This window comes from Aulonocara sp. 'chitande type north' Nkhata Bay, linkage group LG10 (assembly GCF_057382095.1).
Source record: "Aulonocara sp. 'chitande type north' Nkhata Bay isolate Kocher_YH1m ecotype deep benthic linkage group LG10, A_spYH_male_GT1.1, whole genome shotgun sequence".
NCBI classification, from domain to species: domain Eukaryota; kingdom Metazoa; phylum Chordata; class Actinopteri; order Cichliformes; family Cichlidae; genus Aulonocara; species Aulonocara sp. 'chitande type north' Nkhata Bay.
The window spans coordinates 17,682,723-17,698,657 of NC_141353.1; the positions used below are offsets into that span (position 1 = coordinate 17,682,723).

Genomic DNA, 15,935 nt, shown 5'->3' on the forward strand with positions numbered 1-15,935 from the left:
TTTTTCAAATCAAACGCTGAATGTTACATTCAAACACAGACATGCGCAAAGTGAAATGACAAAGAGAGAAGACGCAGAATGCTCAAGGTCAGAGAAAAAGTTTGCCTGTTTCTTTCACAGGTGATAACTGCATCTGAAAGCTCTCATAAAATGCCTCCTTAATTCGTCTCCTTTATCCCACCAAGGCCTACATTCCATCTCCTTTTCCTTCTTTTTCTTCCTCTCATGTTTTATGGTCCTTGTCTTGGAGAAAGGGGACTTGTTAGGGATCTTTGGAGATTTACAGTCAAGTTTTTTTTCTATCAGAGAGAACACCGTACCAATCTTCAGCCCGATATGAAAGGATGTTTCATAGAGGTACTCTACCAGGGGGAAAAAAAACAGCTGTCTCAAAAGTTAAACTTTCTAGCTAAGATTAACTTTTGAGAGAAAGTTCTGCTATCTGTTTAATAAAAAGTCTGTCAGGCATTTCTTATTTTGTTATTTACTTTGGAAAACTTTTAAAAGCCTATCCCCCTAAATTGCTCAGGCACAGATACTCTGAATGCATCAAAGCTTTCATGGTTGCATACCGGGGAGGTGGAAGGCTTGACATTCCACATGCACACACGTATATATGGGCTTACAAGCACAGATACACACGCTCACACAACCACAAACAGCCAGCAAATTGATTCAGACAGCTGAATATTTGATATCTTAGGACCTGAATAGTTTCATATTCAGCAGTTTGGGGGCCTAAAAATGAGCAGTTGGCCCTTAGCTGTTCACCCATAACACTAATCTTAATGTTTAAACAGATTCAATCAATCTGCAAATAGCGCAGCATAGACAGAGTTGTCCACCACAGGTGCACTCAGCACTGGGTCATTTTTCAAGAACCATTAGCAAACTATTGCTCATAGTTACATAAAAAAATGCTAAAAAATAACCTCTGTGGCAAACAGATCTGAAAAATTTGCCCATTTTTAGAATGCAGTTTTTAATTTGACTGTTCTTCTAATATGCCAGCGCATATGCGCGGGACTCAGGTAGCTCCCCGAGTTCACATTGCATTAGAAGTTACAAAGACAGCGTGACCTCTTAATGGTCAGTTTGCCTTTTAAGCAGCATGAGGCAAGACCAGAGTAACTGAAGAGCATGAAAAATGCTTTAAAATTTGCATTAATCTCTCAAAATCTAAGCATTAATAAAGCATTTAGCTGGAAAGATGTCAAACTAATTTCAGTGCCTATATATTCATAACAAATACATATACAGAACAGCACTCATGAGGATTTGCTGAATCTGTAGCATTTACATGAAAAGAACGGCATTCAATGGTATTTTTATCTAAAAGATGTTTCTTTTAGATCTTTTTTTCTGAGAACTATTATTGTAAAATCCATTTTTATCTTTTTCTACTGTAAACAGACCAACTCAATGGCTGAGTGTTCAGAGTGAATGCCACATGGGTGCAAATATCTTTAAGGATCTTTAAGAGTCCCTGGTTTGATTCACGCTGAACTCAGACCTTTACTGCATGTCAATCTGCTCGCTTTCCTCACATTTCCTGCCTCTGCCACATCTACTCAGTGAAGGTGAAAATGGCAAAAAAATTAAAATAAAAATCTTCTCATAGTGCAACACGATAGTTTCCCTGTACTTGTGCACGCTTATCTAGCTGGGAAACTATTTCAGGAACTAAACGAGCAAATATAAATGATGTCAGTTCCAGAATAAAGCGTACTATTTCTGACCCTGAAGAAATACTACACCACCACACAGCAAGGCATGTCACTATTTTTTCCTGGAGGTTGTCCAAAGACAACATGACCTAAACCCAAATATCAGACCACTAATTACATTACTGGAGAAATATGTGCAGAATCTTTTCTAGCCACAGAGCTCCCAGTACAAAGGCCTGCCGCTTTAGTATCATTTTGAACAGAACTATAATGTATTCAGCTCTGCCAAGTTTGTGCTGCAGGGAAGCGCTTTATGATGCATGTAAAGACAGGTAAACCATGATCCTGCCATAGTCGGGAAGGTAGGGGTGGACAGATAATTAAAGAGAAGGGAAAAGAATCAAGGAAGTAGGTTGAAAATGAAAACCCACATGTGGGTGTTCAAAAAAGAAAGAAAGAAATGGTATGTAAAAGGGTTAGCGAATTACAGCAACCATGTTGAGTAAGTGATTTAAATGTCATACCATAGCGAGCGCTCACACATGATGAGTCCACTAAATAGGCTTGCAAATTTAGCCTGGAAAGTAATTATACATAGGCTCTTCCTAGTATGGGAATAACGAATATTTTGTAATTATGGGCCATTGCAGAATTTCTCCATCCAGGAAATAAAGCTATTATCAAGTCAACCAAAAGAGCAATTTGTAAGGAGATATTAGCCTCTTTTGAATCTTATAAAAGAGAGAATCCCTCTTGCCCAGCGCTCATCTCTCTCACTGTCAAAGCACAGCTTAAGTCCCTTAGTGGTAAGTGATGGAAAGGACAAAATTGGCTACATTCGGGACAATGACTTATTTGAAATTCAAACAACTCTTCACAGCCAGCACCTTTGAGAGGATGGGAGACAAGAGGAGTCTCTTTCATCTGACTAAATGTCTTAGAGGTGAATCTCAGCGCTGACATTAAACAACAACAGCCGAGAAACCGGCACCACTCAAAAGACTACGATGGAGTCAGTTGCTGCATTTGTCTTTCCAAAAGCAATATGTTTATGCTAATGCTCTGTGGCTGGGTTTAACCCCGGATGCAAGTGACGTTTTTTTGTGATTCGACATGTGGTCATGCAGGTGCGGTGCAAAGTCACCAGCCTGCTGCGCAGACGCGCATCAATACGGAAATCTGAAATGATTCCTTCGGTGGAGAGTGGAGAGAAAACCACAATTCATCACAATGATATTTACGGTAGCTGACTTTGAAATAGACCTTTAACATTTAAAGAAGAATTGCGTTTACACGGAGTAAACCTGCAGGTTCAAACAAGGTAGATGCTGCATGGAAAATATCTTGTACATTAAGAGACGGAGGGAAAAATAGTTTTTTCAACCACTGTGACATAGCAAAGTATGCAAAAAGTTGCAGAGTTGGGGTTGTATTTTTGAGCAACTGTGTGCTTGCCCTAATCCCCATCTTCTTCTTCCCAACAGGCAGCAAGGAAAATTAATCTGAAACCTACTGTGCTCAAAGGCGTTTGCAGCTGAGACATCTTTCCTTTCACACACTGCCAGTGGCACTTTGGAAACACTCACCATCTCTGTGCTCCCATCAGCATGTGCATCTGAATTTGCCACGTTCAGCAAGACAACTCCCAAAGCACACATACACACACATACACAAATACAGACCCAAACCAAAACAGCAACACAGCCCTGGAGCCTTAGTAGTATCCCCCTGCTTTTCTGATAATAAGAAAGTCCTTGGCTGGTTTTTCATTTCCAATCTTAGAGCCTTGCATTGGAAATGCCATGAAATAGACCCCCAAGCCCCGACCCCTGGTGTGATATGGAATAACCTGCGAAGAACATCACCTGTTGAATTTGATGTTCAATGCAGCTTTTTACCGCTGCTCTTTCTGAAAAAAGGCAGGTAAGTGAAAACGTGAATGACGGAAAATTGAAATGCTTTGCCCCATGCATGCATTCAGTTACCCTATGCAAAAATACATACAAACAACAACACAGAAAACACACACGCGTACAGTGCATGAACACCCAAACGGACAAGGAAGCCCAGTGGGCAGCGGGATAATGGAAAAAGACGGTGTAAATCCCATATGTGCTTAATCCAGACACTTACAAGAGAGTGTGATTCATACTCTATGACACTCAAATAATACAGCTGAGAGATGCGCAGGGCACAATCACTCCAGCAGGCATGAACCAACTAAATAAGGCCCATGAATCCTCTTTATGGGGACACTACTGAAGATGGTGTAAAAGGTCAGGAATAAACCCTCTGTACTTATTAGCCATTAAAACAATGGCAGTTTCCTGCCACACCTAGAGTTTGTGTATTCACGCAGGATATTGTGTTTGCGTGCGTCGGTGAATGTGTGAACAATAACAAGGGCTTGCATTTGTTTAATGGAGAAATGTCTGTGTGGGAATATGCAGCTCTCTGGTATATAAACTGTTATTTATACAGAGCTTCGATTCTTCTCTGCAGACACATCACTCCCAGGCTGTTTTCTCCCTGAAAGTGGGATGTGTTGATGAGATTGTTAAAGTCCTATATAACAAAACGCTAAACATTCTCTCCTCTGTTTGTACGCTGCAGCATATCCTCACAGTTGCAAAATTTTTACAAACCCATACATTTGAAGCATGAGTTTGATTAAGAGGGTATAAACACCTCTTATTATAAAAAAAAGTGTGAAATCTCTTTAAACTGGATTTAAACACGCCCCTCGCCCACGCACTTTAAGTGAAGTCTGTACTTTTTGCTTGTCACTCTTTAGGCACTTCTCACAAAGATGTGGCTTTCATTGCTGACGCTTTTATGTGCTATGAAATTTCACTGTAGCTTCAAAGTGTTTTTGTTCGCTTCTGCGTTATACGACAGTCATTTGGGTCCGAGCACCCATTGTAATACCTGGGGAAAAATGTACCACTAAATAGCTAACTGGATACTCCAGCAAGGTATGCTCTGCTGATGAAGGCTATACCACAAAATGTGAAAATGAGTCTTTGAATATCAGCAACAACTTTATTGCTCTCACTTATACACAAGCCAACAATATTGCATCACTCCTAATATACTGTGTGCTGCAGACGCTAATGCTGGTACGAGCTAAGCACCAACAGAACGTGTGGGATGATCTTCCAACTTGACCAGAACATCAATTTAAACCTTTTAAGCACCGTTTTAAATTTAGATCGAGGGGTTATAGAAAATAAAAATGGATTTGATCCACCACATCATTTTTTTATTGGCGGTGGTTAATCTGATCGAAGGTTTGCACTGATCATGCTTGTGCTTGAAATGCCAGATAAGATGGATGAAAAATGCACTAGCCTGTTTTTACACCCCCACTTACCTTATTCAGTTATACTTTCCAATCATTCACCACAGACAACCGTTACAGTGAAGCAAAACCAACTGCAAACAAACTGACAGAGAAGCTAAAGCCCTTAAACTGCAAATGGCAGGTGGTAATCAGCACTGGTTATACTGTTCAAAATAGAGCTGGTCACATCTACTCTCACCACTGACGGCTTCTTTGTAGCGATGTGTGTCTATCTATGTGTGTAAGGATGAACAGTAACAAAGTAAAAGAGTAATAACAACGGCATACTATACATCCACAGAGGGAAGCTTTGCAAAAAACAGCATGAGAAGCAGCTGGGACACAAGTGTATCTGTTTCTCCTTACTATGAAAAAACGTGCTGCACAGACATGAAAACACAAACTCGAGAAATGTGGGACAGATGCTGAGACACAGCAGAGACAGACACACAGAAAAAGTACGATTTTTTGGTTTTTTTAGGTCAATCTCCAACCAACAAAAAAAAAAAAAAAGGATTCAATCCCGTTTTATGCATTCCTCTGCAAACCCAACATATACTTTTAAAGACCAGATCTGTCATGTGGTGGCTGTTGTCTGCTTCATCTCCAACTCACCCTTCTTGTCCCCAAAAAAGAGGGTCTGCTGTGCTGGGTTTGACCACTGGAGGGAGGTGTTGTCATTAAACTCCACACGGCAGGTCAGGTTCGCTATCCCACCCTCTGTCACAGTCACGTTCTGAACCAGAGGATACTGTCCGCTTATCCCTGCAAAACGACACAAACGAGAAACGTGTAAGAGGAGATGTGGATGCATCAGGTGGGGGACAGAGAAAGCTGCTGGGGCAGACAGAGTCAGACAGATGGCACATTTGCGATTGCTCAACTTGTACGGGTGCTTTGGTAATTAAATTCTCTTGATGAATTTCAATTCAGCACAAGGACAGCGATATAAAATAAGAAGCTCTGCAGGTAAACTGGAGAATTCGATTTTTATCCAGCTGTTTGATAAGGATGCTTGTAAAAATAAGTAAAATACTTTAATATCACTGGAGGAGTAAATCAGCTCTTCACTAGGGAAGAAAAGGGAAGAACAAAAATGTCTCGTGTGTCTGAAAAAAAGAAGAAGAAGCTTAACAGCCTAATTACAAAGCAAATGTTCAGGCAGACTGGCCAGTCACTACTGTGTGCTAAATTGGACCCTAACATTGAACACACAGGAGGCATTTAGCCCGCGGTACCAACCCTGAAACCTTAGCTACACAGGGAAGACCAATTAAAAACTGTTCTCTGTGGACTCGTGTGCATGCATGGATGTTAATTTGTGTTAAGCCTGCATCCAAAGAGAGAATCGCAGAGCTCAACTGAGTGATATCATTCTGGGTGACCTCTAAGCTGAATAGAGGGAGTTTTCAGGACCACGGACAGGTCACTTCTGGAGCCAGTTCATCAATAGCCGCCTGCCAGTTTTCAGAACTCTGGACAGCTCACACTGTTGCTCGTGTGGGTCTACATGCGTGTTTGGGTACGCTTTAGTGTGAAGGCTGAGGGAGCAAGTAAGCAAGTAAATAATAATAACCATAAATCTATCCCTGTCCCCATCCCCGGAGGACAGATTTTAAAGACTGTGTGAATGAAGGCTTAGGTAAGAAAGATTATTCATCCCCAGCTAACTCTCACGTCTTAAACCGCCATTCCTCCCCAGGCAAGGATTAGGAAACACAGAAGAAAAGAAAAACATATATAAGGCGAAAAAAATATTTCAAATTTGTGAGATTTTAAACGCCACGATATCCACTGAACGCTGCTAATTGAGTTTTCTTACACAAGTTAATTATTGCACAGGTAGCATAAACAAACCCGCAGACGGTGTTTTGTCTTCTGGGCGAGCAGACGAGGCAGGGGAAACCCACGCCGAAGGATGTGCGGAGACAGGAGAAGGTGAGGTGAAGGAGAGAAAGAGAGGAAGCGACAGGTAAGTCATGGAGCACGGGTCATTTCCAGTGTTGATTAAGGCCTCCCGAGGTTAATCATGCGTGTGAGAGATAGAGCGGGAAGAGGAGGGAAACGAAGGAAAAATGGATGTGAGCTATGGGAGGCTAGGAATATGTTTTATTCATGAAAGTTTTGCATGAGGCATGATCTGCCAGCGATTTACCGTTCTGCTGCGCCTGCCCTCACTCTCTTTATTACTCCTTCTCTTTAAATCACTTACTTTTTCTCATTTTTTTCGCTCACGCAGTGGAGCGACATGCGGCCCAGTGTGATACATTTTGTTTCCTTTGTGGTGGCCACAAAGAGAAGTTAATGGTTAACCGCCATACCCGATGGTACCAATGATGTTTTGTGAGTGAGATTTTGCAAAATATAATTTTAGTTCATTACCGTAGCAGATGTGTCTGGGGAGCCGCTTGCTTGTTGTGTTGCCAACTCTTCACTTATATCTTAAAATATAATAGACGAGTTTGTTTTCCAAATTATCTGCTTATGACAAACAAGGAAGAATTGAGTGATTTAATGAGTATGGCAAAATGCCACGTATGTCTTGGGGGAAAATGAGCGTTTCCAAAATGTGGCTCGCTCATTCAGATTTTCACTAAAGACTTACGGAGTAACCAAATGCAAAAGTATCACAGCATCAGATTGTAATATCAGAAAATGATCAACTATATATATATGTATATATAAATATATATGTGTGTGTGTGTGTGTGTGTGTAAAAAGATACATAGTCACTGTGCTATGATTCTAATACATTTTGACTATGATTCAAAAAGATCAAACTTTCTTCACTGGTTTTGGGCTCCAAATTTTTAAGTCTTACCAGCGGAATCTGATCGATATGTGAAAATCACTTGTTTTCTTTAAATTCAAACATTTATCCGTTTGTAAAATCACACATTTAAAAACGTTTACACCAGTGCACATGGCTAACTTACGCCCGCTCAATCACATCTCAAAATATAACACCCCATGATCCAGTATGACTCTTCATCTAATACATTTGAATGCCCACATCGCTCTCTTATCACACCTTTAAAATGCTAGTTTGCAGCTTTGCCTCGTACTGACTGAGCTGATCCTGTTGGAATTTGATAAAACTATTTTTTAACAACAGCTACTTCAACAAGGAAACAGATGGATACCCTGGCTAATTACTCGGCATTGCGTTAGCACTATGTTGTAGATATGTTGTGTAACACACCTCATTTTATTTTGTTTTGAATGTAGCTTTATTCAAATCTGTATGCAGTTTAAACTGATATGGGTGTTTGCATAGCGTATTGATACGAAACAAAATAAGAGCTGTAGTTTTCTGCTACGAAGTGCAGCATTGTGTGAGAGGGAAACGTCAGCCTGCTGCAGGTCAACATGGAATGACGTAAAGCCTGCCACATACCATAACATTTTCACCATAAGTTGGTTTGCAGTTCCTTTTCAGAATTAGATATGTGTAAAGCTATTTGGTCAGTGACTGACTGGTAGCAGAGGCACACTGGTCTATCAGGCCGATGTAAAGATATTTATGCCATAGGTTTACTTTGGCTAGACACACTAAACTATTAGCTTTTACATTTCATCTCTCCTCTTCTTTCCTTTCCTCTCCTACACAGATCTACAATAGTCCGGGGATCCCTCTGTCTATGCTTTGCATCAGTGTCTGGTGCTACACTTCCATTGGGACTGAAAGGGCCAAAGGGGCCACAATGATGGTTATATTAGAACAGCGTAGTGTTCTTTGCGCCTAATTGGCCAGTGGAGTAGGTTCTTCCATTCTCCCCTCTGGCCAGCCAGACCTGATTTAAATGTATCTCCTGAGGGAAGGAGGCAGCTGTTCTCTCCTGATTTCCATGTCTAAATTTAGGCCCTTTCCTCACTTCAACTCCACTCTTTCTCCTACTTTCAGTTTCTTGCTCTGTCTTTTCCAGTTCACATCCATTCCACTCAATTCCCTCCACCCTCTCTGTCACGTTTTTTTCCTCTAGTTGATCCCTGAAGGGTGGCATTTCCACTTGCTTTGTCTCTCATTTTCATATTCTCTCTGTCTCCTGCTGCTCCCTAGTCTTTAAAGTTTATCTTGATCCTACCTCTTTTCTGTTGCTCAATTGTGCTCTATCTGTCACGGCGAATGGGGTCATTTTAATTGCCCTCCACCTTGACTGACATGCTAAGGCTAAGACAGGTCAACAATCCTCTCATCTACATGACATTATAAAGTAATGACATTATGAAATTAGCTCTGCTTTATTTAGCTCGAATTAGATCATTTACTATACTGTGCTAAAGTTTCAGACACTTTAGCTGTAGATTCTTATCCATCACAAATTACCATAAAGGTGGGCTCTGATTGGCTCTTAATTCATTCTGCAGCATCAAAAGAACCCTGCATGCACACACGAAGCTGCTGTAACTTCAGTGACAGGAGGAACTAATGCTATAGCCCCCACACAGCTCCCACTTTACTTTTAGTGCCTAAACATGAAAGGCATTATAGAAAAATGCACGGGCCAATTCAGCCGCTTCTTGCCCAAGCAAATGACTGGACAAATAACACTGATACGAATATAAGAGTATCCTGGGTGCTTCCTGTCTGCTCCCCCACATGACCTTTCAAGCAAGAGCAGCCGAGTCTACTAACCTTTCTTATTTAGGCATTCAAGAAGCAGAGAAAAAGAGAGAGATGCAGCAGACAGATGGACAGCCTGGAGCTACTGACCTTTATACCAGGACTGGAGCTCAACTGAGCTGTAGAGCTGTGATGTATGGCCGAGAATACAGGATTACAGGACGGGAAGAGGCAGGCCACAGTTTTGATTAGCTGAGTCACCCTTTAAGCCAGTCAAGCACAAGTGATAATTGCAGGCTTGGGATCATGCTTAAAATTTAAAGGACAATTCCAGATTAGTAGAGCATGCCCATAATTTGTGTGGGTTATGAAAAGTAAGATGTGAGAACTGGCAAGGAGCTAAGAGTTAGCTTGTTAAGTCTGGCTATTATCTACCACGTTAAATACAATAATAAATATGTGTATACATTTTTCTGCTTGCCTTTGTTTCCTTGTCCACACAAGTTAGGTTAATCTCTGGGTTTGTTTAAAACTTTAATTTTATTTCCAGCGCTGGGAAAAGAGAAGTTCTAATACTGAGTGGGAGCTCTTGTGGGACTCCCTTGGAATTAGGAGGCACAATGTTATTACCGCAAGTAAGAACAATAGTCAAAAGCACAAAAATAAAACCCACAATGTAACACAGTAGAACTGCATTTAAACTGTTAAGCTCAGAGCAATTAATCATTTGAACCTGAACTAGATCTGCAGGGCCTTAGAGAAGAATTTCCCATTATCGCTATACGTTATAATAGAAGAATAAATGTATTATGAGCACTTGCTGATGTTTTTCCAATAATCCTGTGTTAAAAAATGTGCATTTGAAACCGCATCGAAGGTTTAGCCACCCTGCAAAGCATATTCTCAGATGCTCTGACACTATAAAGCGTGGCCTTTAAGTGGCTCACTGTTAAAAAAGGCATCCCACTAAGAAGATAACGAATGAGAGGCAAAAGATTACATAGGACATGACATCTTTGCCATGACCAGTTAGTGTCTATAAGGTTACACAGGTGGCTACGCAGCTGGGTACACAAGGTTTTCAGAGTGATTCTCAAAGTGTCAGGCAGCAGAGTGGCCTGGTGATTGGAGAGAAGGTACAAGGTCAACAGTTTTATCATCTCAAGAGCTGGTGTGAATTCATCAGCCAGGGATGTATCCTGTCACAGCGTCCTTGAGAATAAAAACTCTCCAACCTCTTCACTTGTTTAAAGCATCAGAAAAAATATTAAACACGCAACTGGAAAAAAATAAACATAAAAATACGAATACGCTGTCATCTCCAGGAAGGAAAGGCTAGGGCTGATCACATGAAGCACAAAATGTGGTTAGTAACTTCCTGGAACAGAAGTTAACATGTCAGAGAAGAGCATCATCACTCACTGCCCTCACTCTGGGACTCTCCCTCCAACTGCGACAATTTTCACACACGCTTTTCTCAAGAACACGCTGCATACACGGGGTTGTCTCTTTTCTCTTTTGCGGTGACCTTTTTCACGCCTTCTATCAACATCCATCCTAAATCAATGTTGCATCTCCAATGTGATTTATCAACATTTCATAACACTATTACGCCCGGCATAAAAAGCCAGCCTTTAGCGTTCACTATAAAATGAAATGGCATGTTCCTGTGGGAAAAAAAGGGTAATTACCACTGCGACAAAAAGTATATAGCAGCTTTTAAGAACAAGAGTATGAGTGGAGTCTAAAGCACCATACGTAATTTATCTTTTGAATATCTTGAAAAGAGAAGACAAAGTGAAATCTCCGGCAATAAAAACACAATTGAATGCATTTAGACTGGTATTGCTTGAAAAGGGAGGCACAGTTAGATTTAAAGCACTTTCACTGCTGCCAAAACGCTCATAAGTGGAAATATTTAAAATCTGCCTTCCATTTTTCTCCCTGTGTGCATTTATCTATTAAAACCTTGTATAGTTGGTGAAGACTTCACACAGTTCTAATTGTTGTTATCATCTTTACACCTCTTCCTCTTTCAGTTGTGTTTTGGGGCTAACCTTTCTTTTTCTAATGTATAATCCAAACTTCAGTTAACTAATACCTGACAATAAATATTTATACAGTTGACATATCATACATTCTATTATTCTATATCTAAGTTTAGTAATCTTTATTAAAATAAGTAAGACCACTAGTAAGGTGTTGTTTTATCAGGTTCTCCAAAGATATTCCCTTAAGAAGCACCCACACTCATTGCCCATCACTTTGTAGCTGATTGTCAGTTACTAGCAGATATTGTAGGGTCTGGTTGCCTAAGTTACATAGTTACTAATCAGTGGTTTTCTTCATTTTTATTTTTAATTGCTGGTTGAGAAGCTCAGGACCTGCCCGCCTTGTGTCACCACAAGTTATATCTCCTGCCGTCACCTGAAGTCGCTGTATGTCACTGACTTTTTGTGGCTCCTGGGCAGCCTGTTGCTGCTTGTCGCTTCCTGTGTGGATTTGGCTTTTATTTAGGTGATGATGGCAGTGGAGAGTGCTGTCGGACATCTCAGTTCGATGTTTCTTATAGGTGATCCCTTGTGACCTACAGATCATATCATTTTCATCCTTAAGAGATCATTCCCATCTGGATTGAAATGTTTCACTACAGCGCCAAGGTAATCACTTCGAACTGCCATAGTTCCCTCTAAGAGGGCAAGTGATCCCACACAGTGCCATCATTATGCCCCTCACAGCATAACAGAGCCACCTGATCCCCTCTCTGTAGGGGTCTGCAGTTCAGGTGTTTACTTTAATCAGTCACCTGTCCATATATGAACGATATTGTTATGCAAATGGTCATAAATTGGGTTATAGTGGTTCTCTCTGTTTTCATTCTTATAACTGAATAAACATTCACTTTTCAGCTTTGTTCTTTTTCTCTTGGCAAATGAGGCGTATGTAAATTGCGCTTGCAAGCGAGCATGCCCGCGTGTGAGTATTTCTAATCTGAGCTTGCTCTTTTGACAATGATAAGTTTCTTGCTGTGAGCAAATTGAATGCAACCCCTGCAGAGGGTGGAGCTACCTTTGTATTCAGCACGAGCATACAATTACCTCAGGACAGTCATTTTTGATCTGGAGATATGAAATTAATTATTCGGCACCAGAGAGGCTGGCTACGGCAGTGCTGTTGTCATTTACATACAGTAATTAGACTGGGCAGCTGTTGGTGCTGCCGTTGCAAACTTGACATCCAACTTGGCCCTTGGAGTCAGATCAACAAAATATCACCTACTTCTCCATGGTGCTGTTAGGTGTTATTTAAGAGCAGCGTTACAGAGAGAGTCCAGGTTTGTTTGTGTATGTTTTTTCCGTTTCCACTGAGTGGATAATGTTAACACATGCTGTTCATGTAAGGACAATAATAACATTTAATATGATATAAGGGCAAACACAGAAGAAGAAGTGGTGTTCCTCGAGTTTACAAAGCACTACGAGAAACAAACATGCCAGCTCACGTATCTCCTCTTGACTTTTTTGTTGCTGTTTTTGATGACAAAGACCTGCCACAGCCGAACTTTTCTGCGATGCCACTTTTCAGGAGCCAAACCTACACATCAAAATTTATAAAAGCCCACAACCCAAATTCAAATTGGTGACCAGACATGTTTCCAGACACTTCTACCATTTGCCCAGTATTTTCTGCCCTTGATTCAGCCACATCAATTTAAAGGGCAGAGATATAAACCTCTGCCCATTCTCAGCATGTTAGCTGCCTGAGTTCAAGCTTGCTCAGTCCAGAATGGCCAGGGATCTCACTATCCTTTCTGAGCCAAGGTCAGACATCTCACAGTTTTATGACGGAGGTAAACCAGGCCTTCATAAATACTTCATACAGTGCTTTCTTCCAGCTAGCAAAAGCAAACAAGCAAGAAGAAGAAGAAGATGAAGCTGAGAGCAAAAGACAATTAGGAAAGGATATAAGCACATATTTTGACATGCAAAAAAGAAAGGAGAAAAAAGGAAACAACTGAGGCGAGAGCAGAAACAAAGGAACAATATCTTAAATGTTTCCTTCTAGCCATGAAAGAGCCAGTTCTTGCACAGCTAAATTCTCTGAACTGTCAAGTAGAAACTTTGGAAACATTCAAAAATTATGCAGTCCTGATTTATACATAAAATATAAGCAGGTACTATTAAATACATATCTTTGTGTACCCTCTTTGTGCTATACATACTGCTGTGTGCTTTAGATGTAATAGTAATAGGTGCAATATCCACCGAATTTTATCTTCACTTTAGTGTTTTTCAAAATAGCAAGATCACAGCTTCATCTATTGAATTATTCACTTTATAAGGCCATGAAGGCAAAGCTTTGGCTAGATTTCTTCTTGAATATAAGGCCAAGCAATATTAGCAGGCATCCACACGTTTACTGGCTTAGTAGGTCATTCAAATTAAATATCATAAAAGCATAAGGGCAGGGAAATCAAATTTATTGTGTTTTCTTGCAAAATGATGTGGAGGAAGAGTGTACTTGACTTCATCTTCTTTTTTTATCACAGGAAGGATTTCATCTCTTATGCTTTCATACAGGGTGAGAGCAGGATAATCGCAGGCTAGGGTGGCATTCATGAGGGAAATCAAACTAATCACTGCTGCCACCAAAAATCCCCAAATTCCCCAAATCAACATGACACAGTGTGATTTTCTAATGTGTAGTGATGTGTTGACAGATTCTGTTCATTTAAGAAGGATCTGGGGAAATGCTTGTCACCCCAGGGGGACCTGCAAGATTCAGTGGGCAGAAAGTACTAATTTAAAAAAAAAGAAAGAAAAAAAGAAACAGCTCTCATCATTTGGTTGGTGTCAGACTTACTTTGCCACAAAGCACTTTTGCCACAGCTATGAGTCAGTCACAATGACAGGGCTGATACTAGCTGCAGTAAAAGTTACATGTTTTTCATTTTCACTGAAATCACTCCAATTGACGATTACCGGTCTTACAAATCAACAGTTCAGATTATGTCGTGGTGGTTGAGGAGAGGAAGGATAGATGGGAAGTTAACATTTTTGACACGTGGAGAAGAGTGCATCCCCATGGACGTAAGGTTTCCATACAGTCTTACCTTGCATAAAACCTCCAAATTTGATCAAACTTTCCCGTCTGTTTCACACTATTTGAAAACCTTAAATCTCATAACTTAATCCAGTTATTATTATTGTGAAATGCACTAACTGAATTTTTTATTTGAGTTTTTAAATCCACTGTCAAAACACTTGTAGTACAGCCTCTTTTGAAGAAGAGTTAGAACTCAGATACTAGAATACTGAGTAGAGACAGGCCACTATCACATCTTCATTTAGTAGAGCACATAATACCACAGAGACTGCCCTCATTTCCTGTGGTGTTGCACAGGGCAGGTGCCTTGGTCCATTACTTTCCTCATTATACATGCTACCACTTGCCAACCTTGTCAGGCAGCACACCATGCACTGCTGTAGTTACACATTCACACTTTTTCTGTAGAACCAAAACAGTTTGAGGCCTGAGAGGGAAACTCTTAGAAATATATAGGCAATAATTCCAGCTGCAAAAATACCTCGATCCACACCTGTCAGTTGCAAAACTGACACTGTGCCTCTTCAGTAAATCCCAGTCGTTGCTCTTTTAATGCCAAAAGAGGGTTTTGCGCTGGCGCAGACTGTTAGTAAATCTAGCCCTTGTACTCTTGGATCCTCTACTGCCAAACTGGAAGACAGCCAATATTTTTCACAGACATCCAATGTTTTTTCGTCTGGGGATGCAGTTTTCGTCGTTAATGCTCCTAAACTTTGAGAGCCGTCTGTCTCAAAAGATTAGGAAAGCAAGCTAGATAGATACTTTAAATAAATGTAAATACAAAATTTAACAAGTGCACTTCCTCCTTATCAATCCTGCTACAGATCAGATTCAAAAGTTTTCTTTGTTCTTTGAGGTTTTATGTATGTTATATATGTTTTTTTTTTTATTGTCTTTTGCTTGTTTTTTGGGGGTTTTTTTTGTCTGTTTTAGCAACTTTGTTATATTAAATTTCCTGGTATACTATATCCCTTTAAAACTTACCTTGTGTTATGTTGAACAAGAATGAGTTTGCTGATAACAATTAGCATTTATTTTTATTGAATTTTAAAATCCCCCAAAATAACTTAAATTAAGTCAACTCAGTTTTATTGTTGTAGGGCAATATCAGAGTTCAGGGTGTCACTGTAATAATTTTCGACTTGTTTTAATGCAGTAAAATGGACGTATCACTATAGGAGGGGTGGACAACAAGCAGGGGGTTGCACACAAACAGAAACGGGACATACAAAGAGAAGAAATATGCTGAAATCCA

At 40.3% G+C, this 15,935-nt stretch overlaps 1 protein-coding gene across 4 annotated transcripts in view; it reads right to left on the reverse strand.

Moving 5' to 3' along the window:
* Positions 1-15,935, reverse strand: part of cadm2a (cell adhesion molecule 2a) — a 212,279-nt gene that overhangs the window by 48,983 nt on the left and 147,361 nt on the right. For all 4 annotated transcript variants that reach the window (XM_086308769.1, XM_086308768.1, XM_086308770.1 and 1 more), the window contains one exon: positions 5,626-5,775. In XM_086308769.1, the coding sequence (XP_086164895.1) occupies positions 5,626-5,775 (150 nt within the window). The remainder of the gene's footprint in view (positions 1-5,625; positions 5,776-15,935) is intronic.